The sequence below is a fragment of the Pygocentrus nattereri genome, chromosome 20 (genome assembly GCF_015220715.1).
Source record: "Pygocentrus nattereri isolate fPygNat1 chromosome 20, fPygNat1.pri, whole genome shotgun sequence".
NCBI lineage: Eukaryota > Metazoa > Chordata > Actinopteri > Characiformes > Serrasalmidae > Pygocentrus > Pygocentrus nattereri.
Window position 1 is genome coordinate 20367996 of NC_051230.1, and position 22570 is coordinate 20390565.

General features: G+C 38.5%; 1 protein-coding gene across 1 annotated transcript in view; it reads right to left on the reverse strand.

The window, feature by feature from the left end:
- Positions 1-898: 898 nt before the first annotated feature.
- The window catches only part of cnot6l (CCR4-NOT transcription complex, subunit 6-like), a 29127-nt gene continuing 7455 nt past the window's right edge, over positions 899-22570 (reverse strand). The window contains exons 4-12 of the mRNA XM_017705136.2: positions 22153-22238; positions 20869-20958; positions 20673-20741; positions 15966-16123; positions 15149-15303; positions 14895-15046; positions 7272-7499; positions 4332-4534; positions 899-1888 (exon numbers count right to left, since the gene is read on the reverse strand). Coding sequence (XP_017560625.1) covers positions 1679-1888; positions 4332-4534; positions 7272-7499; positions 14895-15046; positions 15149-15303; positions 15966-16123; positions 20673-20741; positions 20869-20958; positions 22153-22238 — 1351 coding nt within the window. The 3' untranslated portion in view covers positions 899-1678. The remainder of the gene's footprint in view (positions 1889-4331; positions 4535-7271; positions 7500-14894; positions 15047-15148; positions 15304-15965; positions 16124-20672; positions 20742-20868; positions 20959-22152; positions 22239-22570) is intronic.

A 22570-nucleotide genomic window follows, 5' to 3' on the forward strand; every position in this document is an offset into this window, starting at 1 on the left:
TTATTTCATTAACAGAAAATAAACTGAAATGATGGCAGCTCTTAGCTAATGCTATATCTGATGGGCTCACATCAGGCAATTTTGATGGAAATGTCTGAACGATGTGCTCAGAAAAACAAATAAAAACAGTCTTTAAAAAGTCTAGGTGGCTGGGGGGGCACAGTATTCTATCCGAAGTGTCCCCTCGTCCCCCTTACAGCGCTGTGACTGGTGTCTGTAGCCCCCCAGTGGACAATCTGGGTAAACGTGCGTGAGTGAGTGAATGAGTGTTTGAGGTGAGTATATGAGTGAGTTACAAGCCAAATCTGTGAGGTGCTTCGCTTCATTATATATATATATATATATATATATATATATATATATATATATATATATATATATATATATATAAATAAAAGTTTTTTGTTTTTTTTATTGTTTTCAATTTAATACAGGTAAAACAGAATTTACTAATCATTAGCATTTCAAATACTGTCCTAACTTTTTTATTGTGGAATTGGGTTTGTTTTCACACACACACACACACACACACACACACACACAAACTACGGGTTTGTTTTCAGTGCAACTTTTTTTTACACAAATTTTTTGGGAAAAATGTCTCTATGATCCATATAATGGCTGGTATGTTTGAATTATTATTTACACTGTATGATCCTTGATGTTCGTAAAATGCACCCAATGTGGGCACTATGTGATGCTCTAGAAAGCCTTTGCTCAGACTGCTTTTTGAATTGCCCTCCCCTGTAAAACAACACTTGACCGTTAAGAAATCTTAGTTCCCTTTTAATTCCACTCACTGTTATTGTATCCCTTGAGACATTCTCATGACAGCAGAAAAATTAAGTTTTTTAGACATGAAAAAGAGCAAAAAGAGAAATAAAGCCAATGCACAGTATTTGAGTCAGTAGGGCTGGGATCCTTTTTAATGGCATCCATTTAGGACTTCACAAAAGACCATTTTTGCATAATATCAGACATTGCACATATACAAATTTCCATTTCTCTGATTGTTTTGCCCCATTTCAGGCATAGTTCTATGCTATAATTTCTCAACTTGAAAAGTTCCAATGCCCAAGTCCCCTACAATGAAGACAGAAGACAGAACAGAACTTGTCTTTATAAAGTACCAGATGCTACAATTACATAATATACAACAACATCATATTTGTAGTTTGATTGTTGTGCATAAATTCATACATTTACAAATGGGATTTCTTCTATGAGAAGTTTCAATTGATAAAACACTAAGGGGACATATAAAACATAGTTTAGTGACAAAAATAGAAAAGGGACTTCTCTTAACACTTCATTGGTGGCTGATGATGTTATGCTACATGACACGACACCTCTGTCTTATATACCTATACCATACACACGCTGAAACTGTACAAGTGTACGGTATACCACCTTAGAATTGACATTCAGCCATAGATACTGACTGGGGGCCACATTCAGATTCAGTCACTGAAAATAAGAGTGGAGTCCCAACCCTAATTTGGTATCAAGCTTTTTTTTTAAAGTTGGAAAAAAGTATTAATACAATCCTGTGCAAAGGTTAAAAAAGGAGTAAAAGGTGATAATATTTCACTCCTAGGTGTGGGAGGTTGAGTTTGCAGGGAACTCATTGAATCGTCTGTCACTGGGAGAGGTTACTGGGGGGGACGGAGGGGCTGCACTACCTATGAATAGCCAGGTGCAGCCCGTTCAGGGAGGGTAAGGGCAGGTGGTACTCCAGCTGGGTGAGGAGGGAGAAGTGGTCAGAGGGGATGTGTGGGTGAGGGCAACCAGTGATGCAGTTGTCCACGAGCCACTGAGTCTCCAGTGGCCCCAGCAGCCCCAGCACACTCATATGAGTCTTAGAGAAGAAGATGTAATCTATCACACCCTGGAGGAAAAGAAGAGATGGAGGTCAGACACACAAAGATAATGGTTGCAGAGAGGAGTACGTTTCACCTGGTGCTTCACTCACAAAGGCTTTCGTTTCTTAGAAACTATTACAAGGTTGGACAAAATTTGACCAAAAATCCAGTTCATGCAAAGGATAAATTGTAGTTTTATGGTCAAAATAACAAAATCTGGGCATCATTTATTTAAAATGAGTTTTGTGTGCAAAAGGTCACACATGTAAGACTCTTTCTTCAATATGGATTTAATAAATGAATTCAAATATGCACATAATTGATATCATCTTGCACATAAAAATGATTTTTATTTTACTTCCCATGTTTGATTTTTCCAGGTGGCATGGACACAAAAATGTTTAGCACCATAGACCACAAACCATTACGGTCTATAAAAATAATCCTTACCAATAATTTTAAATACTCTAAGTTGCTTTTCTTGTCAGTAGTGTTAAAATAGTTGTTACTGTGAACTATATATTGTCCTTTTAAACAGAGGTCCTATGCTAGAGGTGACAAGCAAATAGGCTGGTAACAGAACTGCTGAATGCTACGAGTGCACACTAGTAGTAGTTTGACAATGGGTTACTTTAACCTTGTAGTAATTTGACACTATCTGTTCTCCCCTAGGATCCGTGTCTACATGGTGGGTCAGTACATGTTAGGATAAGTTGCGGGCTTAAATGTACATGTTTTATGTCTTTGCTATGAATTCTGGGTAATGTAGGAACTTGAAATTCAGTGTCTTTTACAAGATGAAACAGGGAAACTAGGCATCTTGTGTATTTCTTTAACATTCATTTAAATGCACTGGGTCTATGTCCACTTGATTATACATGAAACTCTGTAAAAGTGGCAAAAATGTTTTAACATCTCATGCAATTGCTCCATACACCTAATGGCTTTCTCTGTTAACTGACAAGATAGTGAATGTGCCTCACAGGGGTGATGGGTGAGACTGCTGTCTGGAAGACCTCAGAGGCAGAAAGCTGCCTTTATGTATTGTGCATTTGTAGCAAGAAATAATGTGTAAATAGGTGTTTCCTTTTGTTGAGTCATTAGAATAATAAAAACTATCCTTTTTGACTCCTTGAAGATGCCTCCTTGTCTCTGCTTGGTTACATCCTTACACCTACCAACAAGAACTTTTTGACCAAAATTAGATCAAATGTCGCTTCACATTTCTGTGCTGTTTATTTGTATTTAGTGTGTATTCACTGATGTGTAAACCCTTATTTACAATGGTAACTTACCTTGCTACCAATGCTCAAAATGCTGTTTCACACACACTCACACACATATATAAATAAGTATAATTTGTAAGTGATGATATACTCCACATTTAGATGCAGACTACAGTTTCTAATTAGGTTGAACTGGATGTTTGAAATTGTCTAACTAAAACTATGAAAGAATGTCTTTGTAGGTGGAGCATGGACAAGTCAAACTGAGTAAATATAATGAGTGTGAAGGAAATGGATCCCTGCTTCATCATTAGTAATGCGCAATAACGATTTAATTAACTAAACGGTGGTAAAACAAAAACAAAAAAAATCTGAAATCACATCATTAAATGAATTCAGACCCTTGTGTCAGTATTGACCATCTGCATGAAAAAACTAAACTAGTTTCCTGCAAGACAGCTTGGCTTTTTATTTTTAGCTGCAGACATGGGTGTAACATTTTGAAAAGTGCAAGAAACAGAAAAAGAAAAAGTGAAGAAAACTTGCTTAGGGTATATCTTTAATTCTTAGTCATTTATTATTCTTTGATCTTGTGGATGTAAAAGTAAATATCTAATAGTTTTTTAGGCTACTGTGACTGCAATTAAAATGGTTTTATCATTGTGATTATGATCATATTTTAAGTAACAAGAACACCAGATGTATACATTTTACCTGGCTTGAGGCCTGAACACTGAAGCCAGTGCACCAGAATACCAGTGTTTTTGTGTTGTAATGTTTGGAGCTCATGGGTGTTGGATTGCTTCTGACTGGTCTAAATCATCTATAGGAAGATGCTGAGCTACCTATTTACGGGGTGAATCTTCCCACTTAAAAGACAACACTGTTGATAATGTAGACTATAAATAATTGCAGCCCATGTGATTTAAAGTTTGCACTCTGCTAAATTGTGAGTTGACTATAAAAACTATTTTTCAGTCTTACATATTGTGTTTAAGTAGTACTGCAATTTGTCCTTTGCAACTGATTCAGTCACAGTTATCTGTTCTTTTCATACTGCCAGTCACCAAAATGGTACCGATGACATCGAGAGACATCCCTCAAAATATGGTTTATTTCAGCAACAAAGTCGGGTTTAAGGACATTATTCTTGGCCTGGCCGCAGAGCCGTCTAGTATAAATACAAAGGTGGAACTGTCTTTCAACATGACTATGGATTTTTTAACATGGAGGGAGACCTCACCTTAAAGTCATAAGTGTAATTAGTGTAAGGCATCAGATTGCTCTCATAGGCGCTCTTCAATTGGAAGCTATGTGTGATGCTCCCATCCGGCTTGCCATTCTTGCCATTGCAGCTGAAGTTGGTCAGACACTCACTGTAGCGTAGCTCTTTGAAGTCTTTATGATTCTCTGCGACTCCACCATTGCTCAGGTACTCCACAACACCTGCAGAGCAGAAAATGACAGCAGTAATCAGCATCTGTCAGTAACAGATATTGATGTTGAACACTCCCCTTTTAGACTCCCTCTGAAGGCTGATGATGGCTCAGAAGAAACTCAAATGTGCATAATGTTCCTCAACCAAGAACTGTTTGGTGGCTGAAATTTGCTTCTTCAGTTTTGCAATGGAGTTATGAGGCTAATGTAGCTAACAAATAAGAGAAGCTTAGAACCACCAGTTAGCATTGTGCAAACTACATACCTTAGTTATAAAACTGCGTTTAAACCGAATGGTGTTGTTAAACAATCTTAAATTTGCAACTGCGCCTTTTTCTGTGGCATTCCTCAACTTTCCCAGTCTTTTCTTGCCCGTCCCAACTTCTTTGGAACGTGTTGCAGGCATCAAATTCAAAATGAATATTTGCAAAAAACAAGTTTATCTGTTTGAACATTAAATATCTTGTCTTTGTAGTGTATTCAATTGAATATAAGTTGAAAAGGATTTGCAAATCATCGTATTCTGTTTGTATTTGTTTTATTCAACATCCCAACTTCATTGGAATTGGGGTTGTATAATACACCAGTGAATTTGCTTATAACAGTGCTGCTGCACAACTTTTAAAAATCGAACTCAATACTTTTCACTTCTTTTTTCAGCAGAAAAGAAGACAGGCTGAGCTCGCATTTGTTCATGCTAGAGTTGAGACGAAATGCAGCTATTTCAAGTAAAAAAGAAAAAGTAGATCTTATTTTAGGTGATACCTTATCCATTAAAATATATGCTTAACATTACAGAAACTACAGAACTGAGTCTAGTCACTAATTGGGATGACTGGGATGCATATCTTAGCTAGCACTTCACCCTAAACCACAAATATTTAGCCACGCACTGAAAAAGTGCTTTAAGTTCAGAACACAATCCATTTTTTACTTTACAATCAAGAACCTCCCTCAGCAATGAGTTTAACCAATAGAAACTTATAACTGACGTAAAGGCATGATATGGACTACTGCAGGGGTCTCAAAGTGCTGGCCCGTTGGCCAGACACAGTTTCATACGGCCCCTCACGGGTCAACAAAATAAGCATAAATCTGGCTAATCTGGTGATTAGCACCAGGCAACGCTGCGTAAGCCCAATCCTTTTGTAGGCTGCACGTCTCTATGCATATGTGCTCACCATTCCCGGCAAAAACATTCTGTTAGCCAAAATGTCTCTTTCGAAACTCTCAAAAAATAAAATAAAAGTTGACTTGGAGCGCAGACATTTTCAAGAGAGCTGGACGATCAATTATTTATTTGTTGAGTTTAACGCGACTGCCACTTGTCTGATATGCAAGGAGAAAGTTGCCGTGCTTAAGGAGTACAATCTTAGGCATCATTATACCACTGCATGCTTCAGGCTGCTCATATCCTTTGCCCAGAAAAGGTGAGTTTATTCAGAAGCTTAAGTCTCACTGCGTATACTGTAGCCGAGCAGATCAGCGAGTTGTCTTCTGATATTTATGATCAGCTGTGCACCAAAGTGCAAGGATTCAGTGCATATTCACTTGCGCTTGATGAGAGTACAGAATGATACTGCTCACCTGGCTATATTTGTCAGAGGAATAAACGACCAGTTTGAGGTGACCGAAGAGAAGTTTCTGGTAGCAAGCACTGAGCAAGCACAAAGAAAGCACTGAGCAAACACTGAACAAAATGTATGAATGAATTTCTATATGTGTATATAGTTATTATATATTAAAATAGTTGATTTTCCCTCTTCCCACTGCTTTTTATCGCAATCCTTTAATCTGGCCCCTCATCGAAAACACAGCCTTGTTAGTGGCCCCCAGGTAATTTGAGTTTGAGACCCCTGGACTACTGCCTTACTGTTTTGTTCACAGGAGGCAAATCTTTCAAAGCCTGCATGCACTCGTCATCAATATTCTCAGTTTTTTTTATGTTTTTGCAGCTCCTCCAAGTTAAGAACCCCTGCATTAAAATATACTGAGATCAGATATGTTTAAATTGAATATCTCTAAGAGTAATTAAAAGGCAATTTAGACATTTTATGACCTTTAACTTCTCATATCTATTTACTTTATAATACTTTTTAAGGCTCCATGGAAACCCTGGATAACAATATAGTGATGGATGAATTTAAATTAATGTGATCCCCTCCCCTTCAGGGATTATATGAAAACATGGTATGTATTGATTTATATAAATAGTCTACTTGGAAGGCAGGTAATGAAGCAGCATTTGCAGGCTCTTGATATAAAAGCTGTTAGTCAGATCAGGTGTGTTGGGAGCAGAGAAAACACCAAAATGTGCAGCGCAGAAGGTCTCCAGGATTAGGGTTTGGATCCTAGGTACATTATTTTAATCAAATTCTAAGGCAGTACTGCACATGTCTTATGTGAATTAGGCAAGTTCATAACACTGTCACAACCTGATCCTCCAATCACCTGAGAGTCATCGAGGATAGCATAAACACCTTAATATGGTCAAGGGCATGTATTTCTTTAAATTTGAATACTGACCTAGAAAGAGTGCAGAAAGTTTCATTTTACTCTCTTAACTTTGTGGTTTTTTTCCCCAGAATTCTAAATTGTGTTGCTTGTTTCTAGGTTTAAGTGAAAAAATCCAAATCCATCCAAATTTCAAAGTCTCAGACTTCTGGATTGCAGCATATACTATCAAGTCCCACAAGTACTTTTGTGCAAAGATGTCCAAGATTTTTACAACCCAAGGTGGACTTACCGGAGTCTGGGAGAGAGTTGAGGTCAGCACAGAGGACGATGGGGATAGAGCTAGAGTCGGAGGTGGATGGTGTGGAGCCGTTTGAAACTGAGGCCCTCTCAGCGATGCTCTTCAGCTCTGACAGGAACATCATAGTCTGGATGAGCTTCACATCCGAGTATTCTGGGTCCCAGTGCATGTGGGCGTTTGCCACCAGCAGAAGCTGCTTCTCTGTAGGTGTCTTCAAACCTGCAGAAGAACATTAGTACATCAGAACAGGGTACAAGTTTCTATGGGCTGAAGGTTAAAACAGGAGGTTTAGTGGTCATTAACAGGATCACCTCAAGATTGCGGAGAAAAGGGACTTCACAATGCTACATAATACACCACAGTGTCATTGCACATTAAATGACTCATCTACACTACTAGAGTTGCATGAGTAAATATATTTATATCTTTATATCGAGAACCACTTCTTAAGCCAATCACAAAGCACACACATGTGCACATTATAAACGTGTAACAGTACTTCAAATGTGATGACTATTCTCACTCCGTGTTATGCGTAAAATGTGTGAAGCAGTAACTGCTACAGTTATAGCATAATATAATAAACCTGCAACACCATAAGAAGCTTTTTGAGCTTTACAAGCAATAAATGATATCACAGTATTTATTTTTTCTGACAACTGGTAAGTTAGAAACCAAGGAACAAAAAGCCAAAAATGGCTCCAGCCATGCCACATTTCAAAGTACAAGTGAGTTTTATTCAACGTTTCACAAACTATGTTCCAACTGAACGGGACTAATTGGACTGTATATAATGAAACACACAGTTGGTCTGTGTTCTTTAAATCTTGACGATGTCCACAGTATGCTCAGATGAGCATATTGTGGCCAGAGTGATGTAATTTATAAGAATAACGTTAAATATCATCTTACTACCCAGACCTACTCTTCAGGGAATGCAGTGTTCATGACTGTACAATAGTGAATATTATTTTGTAATATTGTATATATGCCGTGTGATGGACTGGCAACCTGTCCAGGGCGTATCCTGCCTTCCGCCCGATGACTGCTGGGAACAGGTTTGTTAGATTGGTTGGATTTTTTGTCAAGTTAATTCATATTTAATTCCCCCTTTAATTTAACTTAGTCAGACACATTATTATTATAATTTATTGCTTCTCATATGGTCATTACAACATCCAAGAACTTTATTCAGCATCGCAACTTATGTGCATGGGATGAAGCCACATACATTACCAAGTCTGCACACATAATCAAAAAGGCCTTTTCTTCAGCTGCCACATTTCTGACCAACAGTGAAGACATTAAAACTATGAAATAACACCTGGAGAATTACAGAGAGGAAAGAAGTGTCAAAACTATCTTTCATTTTAAATTCTTCAAAGTAGCCCTCCTTTGTCTTGATGCAGTGCTGCACAGTCTTGAAATTCTCTCAAGGATCCACCTGGATGCTAATCCAACAGCCTTGAAGAAACCTGTATATAGAACTTATAATGGCTGTTTGAAACATTATATATGTTTACATGCACACAGTGCCCTTCCCAATTATTGGTGCCCCAAGAAAACATGAGCAAAACAGGCTGTAAAAACTGCTCTTTATTATTGATCTTCATTCAAAACAACAAAAATCTAACTTACATGAAGTGCAAAGATAGAAAGTAAAAACTTTCTTGTTGGCACACCTAGAAATTCTTCTGAGTAAAATCTAAGTAGATATATTTCCATTAAGATTTAATGCTTTAAAGATCACCTGAGTGATTAAGACCTCTTACATGGTCAGCCTTGACTTGGTAAACATATCAATTGACACATCGGCCAAATTCCTTTGGTCATTCATCACTATGACAAAGACCAGAGAATACAGCAATGATGTGTGACCAAATGTTGTTGAGCTACACAAATCAGAAAATGCCTGCAGGAAAATAGGTAAACAGTTGAAAATGCCCATTTATACTATCAGGGCAATAAATAAGTCTAAAGCAACTGGAGATTAAGAACTAAGGATCTCCCTGGAAGAACACGCATGTCTATAGTATATTTTGTATATAGCCAAAGCACAGTGAGGAGGTTCAAGCGGACAAATGATTTCCAAGGATCATAGGGAACTGCAGATATGAATTAGGTCAGAGATTAAATGGCTCCCAAACTACAACCAGACACTACCTACATAACCATAAGTTATCCAGCAGTTACCAGAAGAACGTTTCTGCTGTGAAAGATAAGAAACTACAGTGCCTGCAGTTTGTCAGACACTGGCAACAGAGGTGGGTTTGGTGTAGACAAAAAAACCATGCAGACAAATACCTCATCCCTACTATGAAGGATGGTGGTGGATCTATGATATTTTTCCTCCAAAGGCCCTGGACAAGTTGCTTGCATACAGTGTCATGCATGGAAAGCACACCTCATAATCATCATAAAAATGGTTCACTGACCACAATCAAGGTTCTGCTGTGTCCACCCCAGTCCCCTGACATAAACCCTATGGAAAACCTGTGAAATGAGCTGAAGAGGAGAGTCTACACATCTGAACCTGAGAATCTGCAGGGTCTGGAGAGATTCTGTATAGAGGAATGGTTCTAGATCCACTGCCATCTGTCCTCCAGTCTCATGAAGCATTACAGCATTCAGAGCTGTTATTTGTATAAAGAGATGCTACAGAAAGTATTAAATGAAAGGGTAGCAACAATTTTGACATACATAGATTTGAGAAAAACATTTGTCATGATGAGATTTGGTAATAATTGTACTTCAAATGAAGCTTAGATTTGTATAGCTGTTTTTCATGAACAATTAAAAGGATCAGCAATGAATAATGTTTTTTACACTCCGTTCTGATTATATTTACCAGGTTGGCAATATTTATGGAGGACAATAATACATACATACAATATATTACCAAAAGTTTGGTTGTCTGCCTTCACATGCATATGAACTTGAGTGACATCCCATTCTTAATCATGTCAGCCCACCCTTTGCAGCTATAACAGCTTCAACTCTTCTGGGAAGGCTTTCCACAAGGGTCAAGAGTGCGTTTATGGGAATTTTTGACCATTCTTCCAGAAGAGCATTTGTGAGGTCAGACACTGATGCTGGATGAGAAGGCCTGGCTCGCAGTCTCCGCTCTAATTCATCCCAAAGGTGTTCTGTCAGGTTGAGGTCAGGACTCTGTGCAGGCCAGTCACGTTCTTCCACACCAAACTCACTCATCCATGTCTTTATGGACGTTGCTTTGTGCACTGGTAAGCAGTCCTGTTGGAACAAGAAGGGGCCATCCCCAAACTGTTCCCACAAAGTTGGGAGTATGAAATTGTCTAAAATTTCTTGGTCTGCTGAAGCATTAAGAGTTCCTTTCACTGGAACTAAGGGGCCGAGCCCAACTCCTGAAAAACACCACACCATAATCCCCCCTCCACCAAACTTTACACTTGGCACAATGCAGTCAAACAACTACCGTTCTCCTGGCAACCACCAAACCCAGACTCATCCATGGGTTTGCCAGTTGGAGAAGCGTGATTCGTTACTCCAGAGAACACGTCTCCACTACTCTAGAGTCCAGTGGTGGCGCTTTACACCTCTGCATTCGACGCTTTGCACTGCACTTGGTGAGGTAAAGCTTGAATGCAGCTGCTCGGCCATGGAAACCCATTCCATGAAGCTCTCTATGTACTAATCTTGAACTAACCTGAAGGCCACATGAAGTTTGGAGGTCTGTAGTGATTAACTCTGCAGAAAGTTGGCGACCTCTGTGCACTATGCACCTCAGCATTCACTGTCCCCACTCTGTCATTTTAGTTGCCGAGTTGCTGTCGTTCCCAATTGATTCCACTTTGTTATAATACCACTGATAGTTGGCTGTGGAATATTTAGTAGTGAGGAAATTTCACGATTAGACTTGTTACACAGGTAGCATCCTAACACGGTACCACGCTGGAATTCACCAAGTTCTTTCCCATTCTTTCACAAATGTGTGTAGAAGCAGTCTGCATGCCTAGGTGCTTGATTTTATACACCTACGAACATGTGGATTAGGCCTTGTAATTCAGATAAAAAGATTAAATTGTCTTTATGAAAAACACACAATTGTCACAAAGTTTATTGGGCTGTATTTAAAGATTTACATCCCCATTTCCAAAAAGAAAGTTGGGATGCTGTGCAAAATGTAAATAAAAACAAAGTGCAATGATGTGTAAATCATTAAAACCTCACATTTAATTGAAAATAGTACAAAGATGACAAACCAAATGCTTGGTTTAGCGCCTGGACTCTTAATGTGGAGCCATACTATTGTAATATGTGCAAAATGTGATTTGACATTGTCTTGCTGAAATAAACAAGGCATTGTCTGGACAGCAGCATATGCTGCCAAAACATGTCTATGTCGTTCAGTATTAACGGTGCCTTCACAGATGTGCATGTCACCCATGCCATGTGCACTAATGTACCCTCATATGCTTATGGATGCTGACTATTAATCTGTGCACTGATAACAAGCTGAGTGGTCTATAGGCCGGAGGATGCAGTGCCTATGATTTTCAAAAAGAATTTCAAATGTTGATTTGTCTGACCACAGGACACGTTTTCACTTCCCCTCAGTCCATTCTGAATACGCTCAGGCCCAGAGAAGGTGGCAGCAGGGTTTCTGGATCTTGTTTATAGATGATTTCTTCTTTGCATTTTAGAGTTTTAACTTGCATTTGCATATGCACTAACAAGCTGTTTTCACAGACAGTGGTTTTCAATAGTGTTTCTGTGTCCATGAAGTGATTTCCTCTACAAAAGGATGTCTGTTTTTAATGCAGTGCTGCCTGAGGGCCCAAAGATCACGGCCAGCAAATACTCTTTTTCCGGCCTTGTGGCATACAGAGATTTCTCCAGATTCTTGGAACCTTTCAAATGTTATTATGTACCATAGATGATGAAAAGCAAGTTAACTACTTGGCTTCTTTCTCACACTGTTCTATTCTACTGTTTATATAATGAGCTTTATTACTGTTCTCACAGTTCCTGTAGATTTACTCTGCTTACATTTACCCAGATGTTTCCCATATTTTAAATAAAGATGCATTTATCTTCTAATACTACTGTAGATCACATCATGGAATAGTTAATATTCTACACACTACTTCTCCATTAAATAAAATAAAATTTAAATACAAAGATGCAAAAACATTTGCGCTTACTCCAAAGTGTTCAAGCACACTCAAATTAAAAGCGCAAAAAGGGTCCTTTGCATGATGCAATAGAAGAACTTTTGGTTCTTAAAAAAACCTTCAGTGGACGGTTCTTTAGAGATCCATTCTTGTAAATGACATGTGTGAGTGTGAAGAATGTTTCTGAAGTTTGAAGAACCTTCACATAATCGCTAGGTTACAGAAAGGACTCTTGTAGAACCACTACAATATGTGAAATTTTTTAAAGGTTGACACATTTCAAAGGATAAACTTCTTCATACGTAAAATTTTACATGAAATGAGGAAGAGGAAACAAATATGCTAGATGAACTTCAGTCATATAAAAATGGAAAGATTGCATTATATTTACACTCAAAGGAACTTCTACTGAAGTCTGGTGACTTCTTTGTAACAGAAAGTAAGTTCTGGCAAACAATTATGGGAAGACTTACTTCAGTTTTCTATTTAGATTCCTGTTTTTATATTATCTCAACTGAACACGTAAATCAGCAAAGTCTTAATGGCCAAGAGGTGGTCCTGGGTGAAGGTTGGAATGGGGCTGAATATGGAAATCTAAACTCTAAAATAAATAAATAATCAATGTTTCGGCACTGAATTCACTTAATGAACTGAAGCATATGGTTTTTTCTAAATATTTTTCTAAAATATATAATTCTAGCAACATGTTCCAAAAAACATGGGACATGGAATACTGTGTTACATCACCTTTTCAAACCTTGTAACTCCAAAACGGTCATTTAACAGGAAAAGGAAAAACCTACTTTGTTTTATTTAAGTCAATGGAACCAGAATTTTAACCCAAGTAATTTGGGGCCATTTCTTTTGGTCTATTCATCAAGAAAGTTACACACAATATAAAGGACAAAGGGTGTTTTTAAATTATGTCATAAACTGAAAAATGCACGTTGCTCCAAAACGAGTTTATACTTCTTTCAGCATTAACACTACTTTTGTGTGTTACCACATTGCATTTGTGGATGCAGTGAACCCATGGCATGATATCCATCACAGTAGCATGCAGGTTTTTTAACATACGGAATCTGTTGATAATATAATGCGTTGTAGAGGGTGAAATACCTAAAGTCCTTGTAAATGCCTGTTGAGGTACATTATTCTTAAACAGCTGGATCAAGTGCCAAGCCTCAACCCATACTTGTTTATACAAGATGCTCTGGGCATGACATCACCACTTTTAAAATGTTTTCTGAACATCCCAACTCTTAAACTCGCCCAGTCCCAACTGTTTTTGGGAGCATGCTGCAGGGATCAATTTCAGAAGGAGCACATACTTACAAAAAACAAAAACAATGAAGTTGACAAGACAAAAAATGACATATCTTCTCTTTGTACTGCTTCTGTTGAAATATAGGTCAAAGTGGATTTACAAATCACTGCTTTCTGTTTCTATTTGCATTTCATATATTGTCCCAAAGTTTTTGAAATTGGATTTGTATTTTGGGAAGGAAACACTACAATGATTTGACAGCTCCGCCTGCCTTCCTTCAAATATTTTATGGCTTTGGCCAAAGGAGTTCCAGCACTTTTTAAAAAATGTATTTATTCTTTTTTTTTTTTTTTTTTTACCTTGAGTCCTATAGGGGTGTTGAAACATTAAAGAGGGTGCTGTACCTATGGCTGTTGTGGTGGTAAATTTTCAATTCTTGTGCGAGGGTGAAGGTGGTGGATTTTACTACGTGGCACAAAGTCATAATGTTAAAAGGTGGTCGATAAGCAGTTTCATTCATTTGTCAACACCCGTGATCAGGCTACAGGGTAAAAACAGTGTAGAGAAGATTCCCTATGAAATTTCATTAGTAGAACACACACTGATCAAGAGCAAACTATAACCCTGTTTCCAAAAAAAGTTTGTGCGTCTTTAAATAAAAAACAGAACACAATGATTTGCAAATCGTGTAAATCCTACATTTAATTAAAAACAGTACAAAGACAACATATTAAATGTTGAACTTGAGAATTTTTTTTCTTTAAATATATGGCTATTTTGAATTTTTGTCAACGAGGTTTTAAAAAAAAGATCAGATGTTGCACAAATGACTGGTAAAGCTGTGTAATGCAAAAAACAAAAAACAAAAACAAAAAAACAATTTCCAATACTTTGGAAACAGGGTTATGCATAGCTTTCACTTTTACCAGTGTTTAGCTGCATTTTAGCGACAGAAATCTCAGCCTTTTAAAATAATTTGGAATTCAAAAGTGGTTCTAATACAAATTTCTGTTATTTGGAAAAGAATCACAGCAAAGAAATGGATAGACACTCGTTTCCACAGCAGGTTCAGAATTTGTGATCTACTGCCCTCTAGTGGAATAAAACAACACTACAAAAATAACAGTCAAATTGAGCAAAACATCTGAGTCTATTTGGTGTCAATTACCGTCAACACCTGTGTTAATCTCTTACCTCCAGCAAAGAGTTCCTTTTTCACCTCCAGCAGGACTGCCACTCCAATGTTGTCTTTGGTCATGACCCGGTTCAGCATGACCTCTGAGCCTTCCGAGTTTGCCATGGCCACTTGATTGAACTCCACTGTATGTTTCTGAACCAGTGCAAATCTGATGTCAGATAAACACAGATTCAGAGGAGTTTTGAATAACAAATTTCAAAATACTATAAACAAAACACTGTTAGTTCTAAAAAGACAATGAGAAGCTCACTTTTCAGTTTTGAAGAACACGGCGCAGCCGTCCACATGCTTCCTCTCCTGCTCGGACACAAGTTTGGCACGAGACTTTGGACAGAAAAACCCATCGTATCCACGTTCCTTCAGAGTTTCCATAAAGAAGGTGTAGTACTGCTCTGTTTCCACCTCCTACAAGGGTAAGGTGAAAAGCATTATTGTTAATAAAGGATATTAAAAAAACCCTCCAGGTTAAAAAAACCCAGCAACTTAAAAAATGAAAAATAAAATTAGCCTCTTTATTTAGTATATGTTCTTGTTTCTACACTCACTGTCCATTTTATTAGGTCCACTTACAGTATAGGTGCGCTTTATATTTCTACAATTACAGACTGTAGTCCATCTGTTTCTCTGCATACTATGCTAGCCCCATTTGACCCTGTTCTTCAATGGTCAGGACCCCCACAGGACCACCACAAAGCAAGCATTATTTGGGTGGTAGGCCATTCTCAGCACTGCAGTGACACTGACGTGGTGGCGTGTTAGAGTGTGTTGCACTGGTACGAGTGGATCACATACTGGTGCTGCTGGAGAGCAACAAAGTGCAGCTATAAGTGGGGCTGATAAAATGGACAGTGAGTGTTGAAGGTAGTTTTAATCTTGTAGCTGATCAGCGTACAACATTCTCAGCACTGCAGAGAAACATTAAGATTACTGTAGGCTACTATTAACCAATAATTTCATTGTTCATTTTCTAGTTTTAAATAACTGTTAATTGCACAATCACATTAACATTGATAAGTGGCCATTTTATTCACATAACATCTGTGTTAAGCGTCTATGTGTTTGCATACCTGCAGACTGATGATGTCAGCATCACAGTTGGTGATTTCCTCCATGATGCCTTTCTTCCTGTACTCCCAGTTAAGAGCCCAGGAAGGGCAGTAGCCGTACAGCTGTCTTGTGGCGTACTTGTCGCAGAGCACATTGTAGCACATGACTGTGAACATGGCTGAGGGGAGAAGCAGTGAGCAATTACTAGCATTGTTCCTCAGTCATATCATCTATAAATAATCGCGCAAGTATTGCAAGACACAAGATAAAATCACAAAATATGTTCTTCTTACAAGACTTTTCCAGAAACCAGCCTGATTTCATTGGTTACATTTGTTGGCAGTTTGGAATTAATGACGGCTAGAACAGAGATCAGTAATGCTGCCTTCATATGCTCCTTTTTATCATGTGCTGAGCCATAATTTACAGGCCTATGTTATACCCACAAATGTGTTGTTAGTTGCAATTAAAAATTGTTTGTACAAGCTTTACTGAATTTTAGCAAAAGGCTATTCAGTCTTATGAAAAACTGTAGCAATGAATATCTCAGTAGTTATGTAGTCACTCTAAAAAAACATAATTGCAACATCATGGAAATAATTTACTTAGCTATGCACTAAAATTTATCAGTAGCTTCAACCAGATTCCAGCCCCCCCCTTTTCTATGCCTAAGTCAGAAAAACTTACTGCATGAAAACTGACAATAAAGTGAAAGCCAACCCATCAAGAATAACCACACCTTCTTTAAGGGCACTCTTACACCTACCTTGTTTGGTGCTGACCAATCAAACATTTTCATTAGTTTGGCTCATTTTGACAAGTGTGAACACTCCACCATTACTCAGTACAATGCAAATAACTATAAGTGACTTTATTAGGTACACCTTGCTAGTGAAAGCTTGGACCCCCTTCAGAACTGCCCCAATTCTTCGTGGCATACTTTCAACATGGTGTTGGAAACATTCCTCAGAGATTTTGGTCCATATTGACATGATAGCATCACGCAGTTGCTGCAGATTTGTTGGCTGCATAGCTATGATGTGAATCTCCCCTTCCACCACATCCCAAAGGTGCTCTACTGGATTGAGATGTGGTGACTGTGGAGGCCACTGGAGTGCAGTGAACTCACTGTCATGTTCAAGAAACCAGTTTGAGATGATATGAGCTTTGTGACATGGTGCATTATCCTGCTGGACGTAGCCATCAGAAGATGGGTACACTGTGGTCATAAAGGGATGGACATGGTCAGCAACAATACTCAGGTAGGCTGTGGCATTTAAATGATGCTCAATTGGTACTAAGGGGCCCAAAGTGTGCCAAGAAAACATCCCACACACCATTACACCACCACTGCCAGCCTGAACCATTGATACAACACAGGATGGATCCGTGCTTTTATGTTGTTTACGCCAAATTCTGACCCGACCATCTGAATGTCAGAGCTGAAATCGAGACTCGTCAGACCAGGCAACATTTTTCCAATCTTCTATTGTCCAATTTCAGAGAGCTCATGCGAATTGTAGTCTCAGTTTCCTGCTCTTAGCTGACAGGAGTGGCACCCGGTGTGGTCTTCTGCTGCTGTAGCCCATCTTCTTCAAGGTGCGACATGTTGTTTATTCAGAGATGGTATTCTGCATTCCTTGGTTGTAACAAGTGGTTATTTGAGTTCCTGTTGCCTTTCTATCATCTCGAACCAGTCTGCCCGTTCTCCTCTGACCTCTCACATCAACAAGGCATTTTCATCCACACAACTGCCGCTCACTGGATATTTTCTCTTTTTCTGACCATTTTCTATAAACCCTAGAGATGGTTGTGCGTGAAAATCCCAGTAGATCAGCAGTTTCTGAAATACTCAGACCAGCCCGACTGACACCAACAACCACACCACATTCAAAGTCACTTAAATCACCTTTCTTCCCCCATTCTGATGCTCGGTTTGCACTTCAGCAAGTTGTCTTGACCACCTCTACATGCCTAAATGCATTGAGTTGTGGCCATGTCATTGGCTGATTAGCTATTTGTATTGACAAGCAATTGAACAGGTGTACCTAATAAAGTGACCGGTGAGTGTAGTTTGCTCCTGGTGGGAACACATTTTCACGATGGTCTGCACCAAACAAGGGAATTCAACATCTGAGCACGTTTGTCTCTTTGTCTAGAACGTCAGCACTGTACTGTCAATATAATCTGCCTGTTTTAACAACTGATTCCTTACAGATGCTCATATCATTCCTACAGCATGAGTTACTGCTAATAACATCAGACAGGCAACAAAACAGTAAAGCAATGCCTTTAATTTTGAAACATGGATTGTGAGATGTATTGTAACCGCAACCTGATTGGTTGAATTCAAATTACCAAACCAATCATAAGCAGCAAATATCAAGTAAGATTTACGATTACTGACTTGTCTGTGATATACATCAATGTTAAGAGTCTCTATTGTCATGCAAAAAAAGGCTTTTTGGCACAAATAGGGGCAAATATGAGAGTAACATGAGCCCTGCAACATATCTGACCAATAAACAAGCAGTCACATATCTAATCTGGTTCACTTTAGGCAATGCAGTGTGAAATCATCCAAATCAAATGATAAAAATACAATAACCACAAAAACCCAAACCGTGGTATGAACTTTAGAAAATGAACTAGGTGTAAAGACCGCCTAACAGACATCGCCATATAAAAGCCACAGTTCACTTATTTCCCCCTGCTTGCTGTGTTTAGTTCTGCTTGAGCAATGTTCCAGACTTGGGAGTGTTGAACTGAGGCATGTCAGAATATTAGGACCACACTGACAGTTGTCAGATTGGTCTAATTAGCAATTACATTGTTAGCAATCTACACTGTATTCCCTGGGAGAATAAGCCAATGCCTATGTCCTAATCCTTGACATTGAAAAGTAAGCTTCATTTAGAAAAACTAAGAATTATTATCACTGTCAGAAACTCTTGATATCAAAACCATCTCCGAAGCTGACTTCTATTTACACTGGGGTGTTGTCCTCTAACTTTTAGGCTGGGAACTCATACAGTGGGTTGCAAAAGTATTCAGCCCCCTTGAACTTTTCAACCTTTTGCCACATTTCAGGCTTCAAACATAAAGATATGAAATTGACATTTTTTGTGAAGAGTCAACAACAAGTGGGACACAATCGTGAAGTGGAACGAAATTTGTTGGATATTTTAAACTTTTTTTTAGAAATAAAAAACTGAAAAGTGGGGCGTGCAATATTATTCAGCCCCCTTGCTTTAATACTTTGTAGCGCCACCTTTTGCTGTGATTACAGCTGCAAGTGGCTTGGGGTACGTCTCTGTCAGTCTTGCACATCGAGAGACTGAAATTTTTGCCCATTCTTCCTTGCAAAACAGCTCGAGCTCAGTGAAGTTGGATGGAGAGCGTTTGTGAACAGCAGTTTTCAGCTCTTTCCACAGATTCTCGATTGGATTCAGGTCTGGACTTTGACTTGGCCGTTCTAACACCTGGATACGTTTATTTGTGAACCATTCCATTGTAGATGTTGCTTTATGTTTTGGATCATTGTCTTGTTGGAAGATAAATCTCCGTCCCAGTCTCAGGTCTTTTGCAGACTCCAACAGGTTTTCTTCCAGAATGGTCCTGTATTTGGCTCCATCCATCTTCCCATCAATATTAACCATCTTCCCTGTCCCTGCTGAAGAAAAGCAGGCCCAAACCATGATGCTGCCACCACCATGTTTGACAGTGGGGACGGTGTGTTCAGGGTGATGAGCTGTATTGCTTTTACGCCAAACATAAGTTCGATTTTGGTTTCATCTGACCAGAGCACCTTCTTCCACATGTTTGGTGTGTCTCCCAGGTGGCTTGTGGCAAACATTAAATGAGACTTTTTATGGATATCTTTGAGAAATGGCTTTTTCTTGCCACTCTTCCATAAAGCCCAGATTTGTGCAGTGTACCACTGATCGTTGTCCTATGGACAAAGTCTCCCACCTCAGCTGTAGATCTCTGCAGTTCATCCAGAGTGATCATGGGCCTCTTGGCTGCATCTATGATCAGTCTTCTCCTTGTTTGAGCTGAAAGTTTAGAGGGACGGCCGGGTCTTGGTAGATTTGCAGTGGTCTGATGCTCCTTCCATTTCAATATGATCGCTTGCACAGTGCTCCTTGAGATGTTTAAAGCTTGGGAAATCTTTTTCTATCCAAATCCGGCTTTAAACCTCTCCACAACAGTATCTCGGACCTGCCTGGTGTGTTCCTTGGTCTTCATGATGCTCTCTGCGCTTTAAACAGAACTCTGAGACTATCACAGAGCAGGTGCATTTATACGGAGACTTGATTACACACAGGTGGATTCTATTTATCATCATCAGTCATTTAGGTCAACATTGGATCATTCAGAGATCCTCACTGAACTTCTGGAGTGAGTTTGCTGCACTGAAAGTGAAGGGGCCGAATAATATTGCACGCCCCACTTTTCAGTTTTTTATTTCTAAAAAAAGTTTAAAATATCCAATAAATTTCGTTCCACTTCACAATTGTGTCCCACTTGTTGTTGATTCTTCACAAAAAATTACAATTTCATATCTTTATGTTTGAAGCCTGAAATGTGGCAAAAGGTTGAAAAGTTCAAGGGGGCTGAATACTTTTGCAACCCACTGTATTTATCCTAATTCCAATTCACATAAAGGCAGCTTTAGAAACTAACTTTGTCTCATCAACCAAGATTGTGAGAAAGCATTCCGTTACCTGTGGGCATGGTTTGGTCTCGCTCCTTCAGAGTGATCCAAGGTCTTTGAGGGAGCTGTTCTGGGTGGACTAATTTCATAAAAAGAAAATATGCACTAATTAATGTGTATCATTAAGGATGCTTTCACAATAATATTAATATTCTAATTGCTGAGAGCATTTGGCATTTCTCACAAATATTCTGACGGAATATTACCTGCAAGATTGTCAAGCATGTAATTCAACAGCTTTCTTGTTCCATCAGGCTCCTGGTAGAGGTTGAGTATATCTTGTGACAGTGGATTACCTGTAAATGTTAAATGTGAAAATGGAAAAATGTTAAGACCATTAAAAATAATCGCAAGTCATAATAGAACTGTTATAATATTTATACCAGTCAAATGGTACACACCTACTTACAAATGTTTCTTCCTTATTTGTACTGGGGAAGAATAGGGTGGAGACTGACCCCTTTATGAACAATTTGGCTAAAAGTAGAACAAGTGCAAATGTTACAACTTTCCCCATAGGTGGGGTTAACTGTAGCAGACTTGGGGCACTTGTAGCAGTCTGGTAAAGTGGTACAAGCAAAATGAATTCACTACAATTTTAGGTTGTTTAAAAAAAATCTATGCATCAAACCAACGTGATTAGTGAAAAGAAGCTGTATCAAACTTATTTTTGGCCATAGAGAACAGGAAATATCAGAAAATAGTAGTAGTAGTAGTCGTCGTCATCACAATGTATCAAAACTAACCCAGCTTGGTGGAGGCTGTACTTTAGTCGCACTATCTTTCTGTGCATTATTTATATGCTTCAAAACAATGCTGTATTACAGTCAAGAGAGTGATTAAAATAATGTAGGTGTGAATTCTGTGACTTACACACACACACACAGATAAAAAACTTCAATCTTGAGAAATCTGATTCAAAATTCACTGAACCTTTCTAAGGACATATGAGACTATGACCAAAAAAATTTCCCCCCTATATTTCACATAGAGAGCCTTCAAAACTATGATGTTTGGTCAAACAATGAACAAAAAAGCACCAACCAAGTCAAAACTATTTAGTATTTAAGATTCTTCAAAGTAGCCCCGTTTTCTTTAAAGTATCTTCACACACTCTTGGCATTTCATCAGCCAGCTTCATGAGGAGCCAGCTGGGCAGCTTTTCCAACTGTCCAGAAGATCCACATATATTCAGACCTTTCTAACTGCTAAAAACAACTCACTGGGAACTATTCTGAGGGGGGAGGGGGGGAGTGGCTTTTCAAAAACATTTTTTGGAAATGTAAATGTTTTCTTTTGCCAGCATTTTCTATTTATATATTCTATTTATATATTCTATTTATATGTGTCTTTGAAACAAATTTTGAAGTCTAAGTCCATAGATCAAAACATCTAAGATTATAAAACAATTCAGTTATGTGTGTCAAAACCTTTGACTGGTACTTTTGGTATATTTGAATGCTTAATAATGAAAGACAGCAGGGACTTACCTTTGAGACCAAGGGTCTGTAACTGGAACAGCCTCCCAAGTTCATAAGGCAAAACCCGTAAACAATTGTTGTTCAAAAGCAATTCCCTGAGGAAAACATGAAAAGAACATTACAGAGCATACTTAAAAGATGCAACACGCTATCTGCTACAATACAAAGTCTTTGCAGACCATTTTATTACAACATAGGAAATTAGGAAAATCTTCATTTTGAAGGTGCTGCTGTTTTGGAAATTAAACCTAAAGTGGAATCATAAACAAAATGGCAAATATGAGCACAGAATATGACGTACACACTAGTATTAGAGGTCATTTTTCTATAAAAGAACTGATTGTTCTGTCATGCCCTTCAGACTGTTTATGTAAAAGGACCTCTGCCAAGTATTCCCAGACAGACAGTCTAAATATTGTGATAAGAT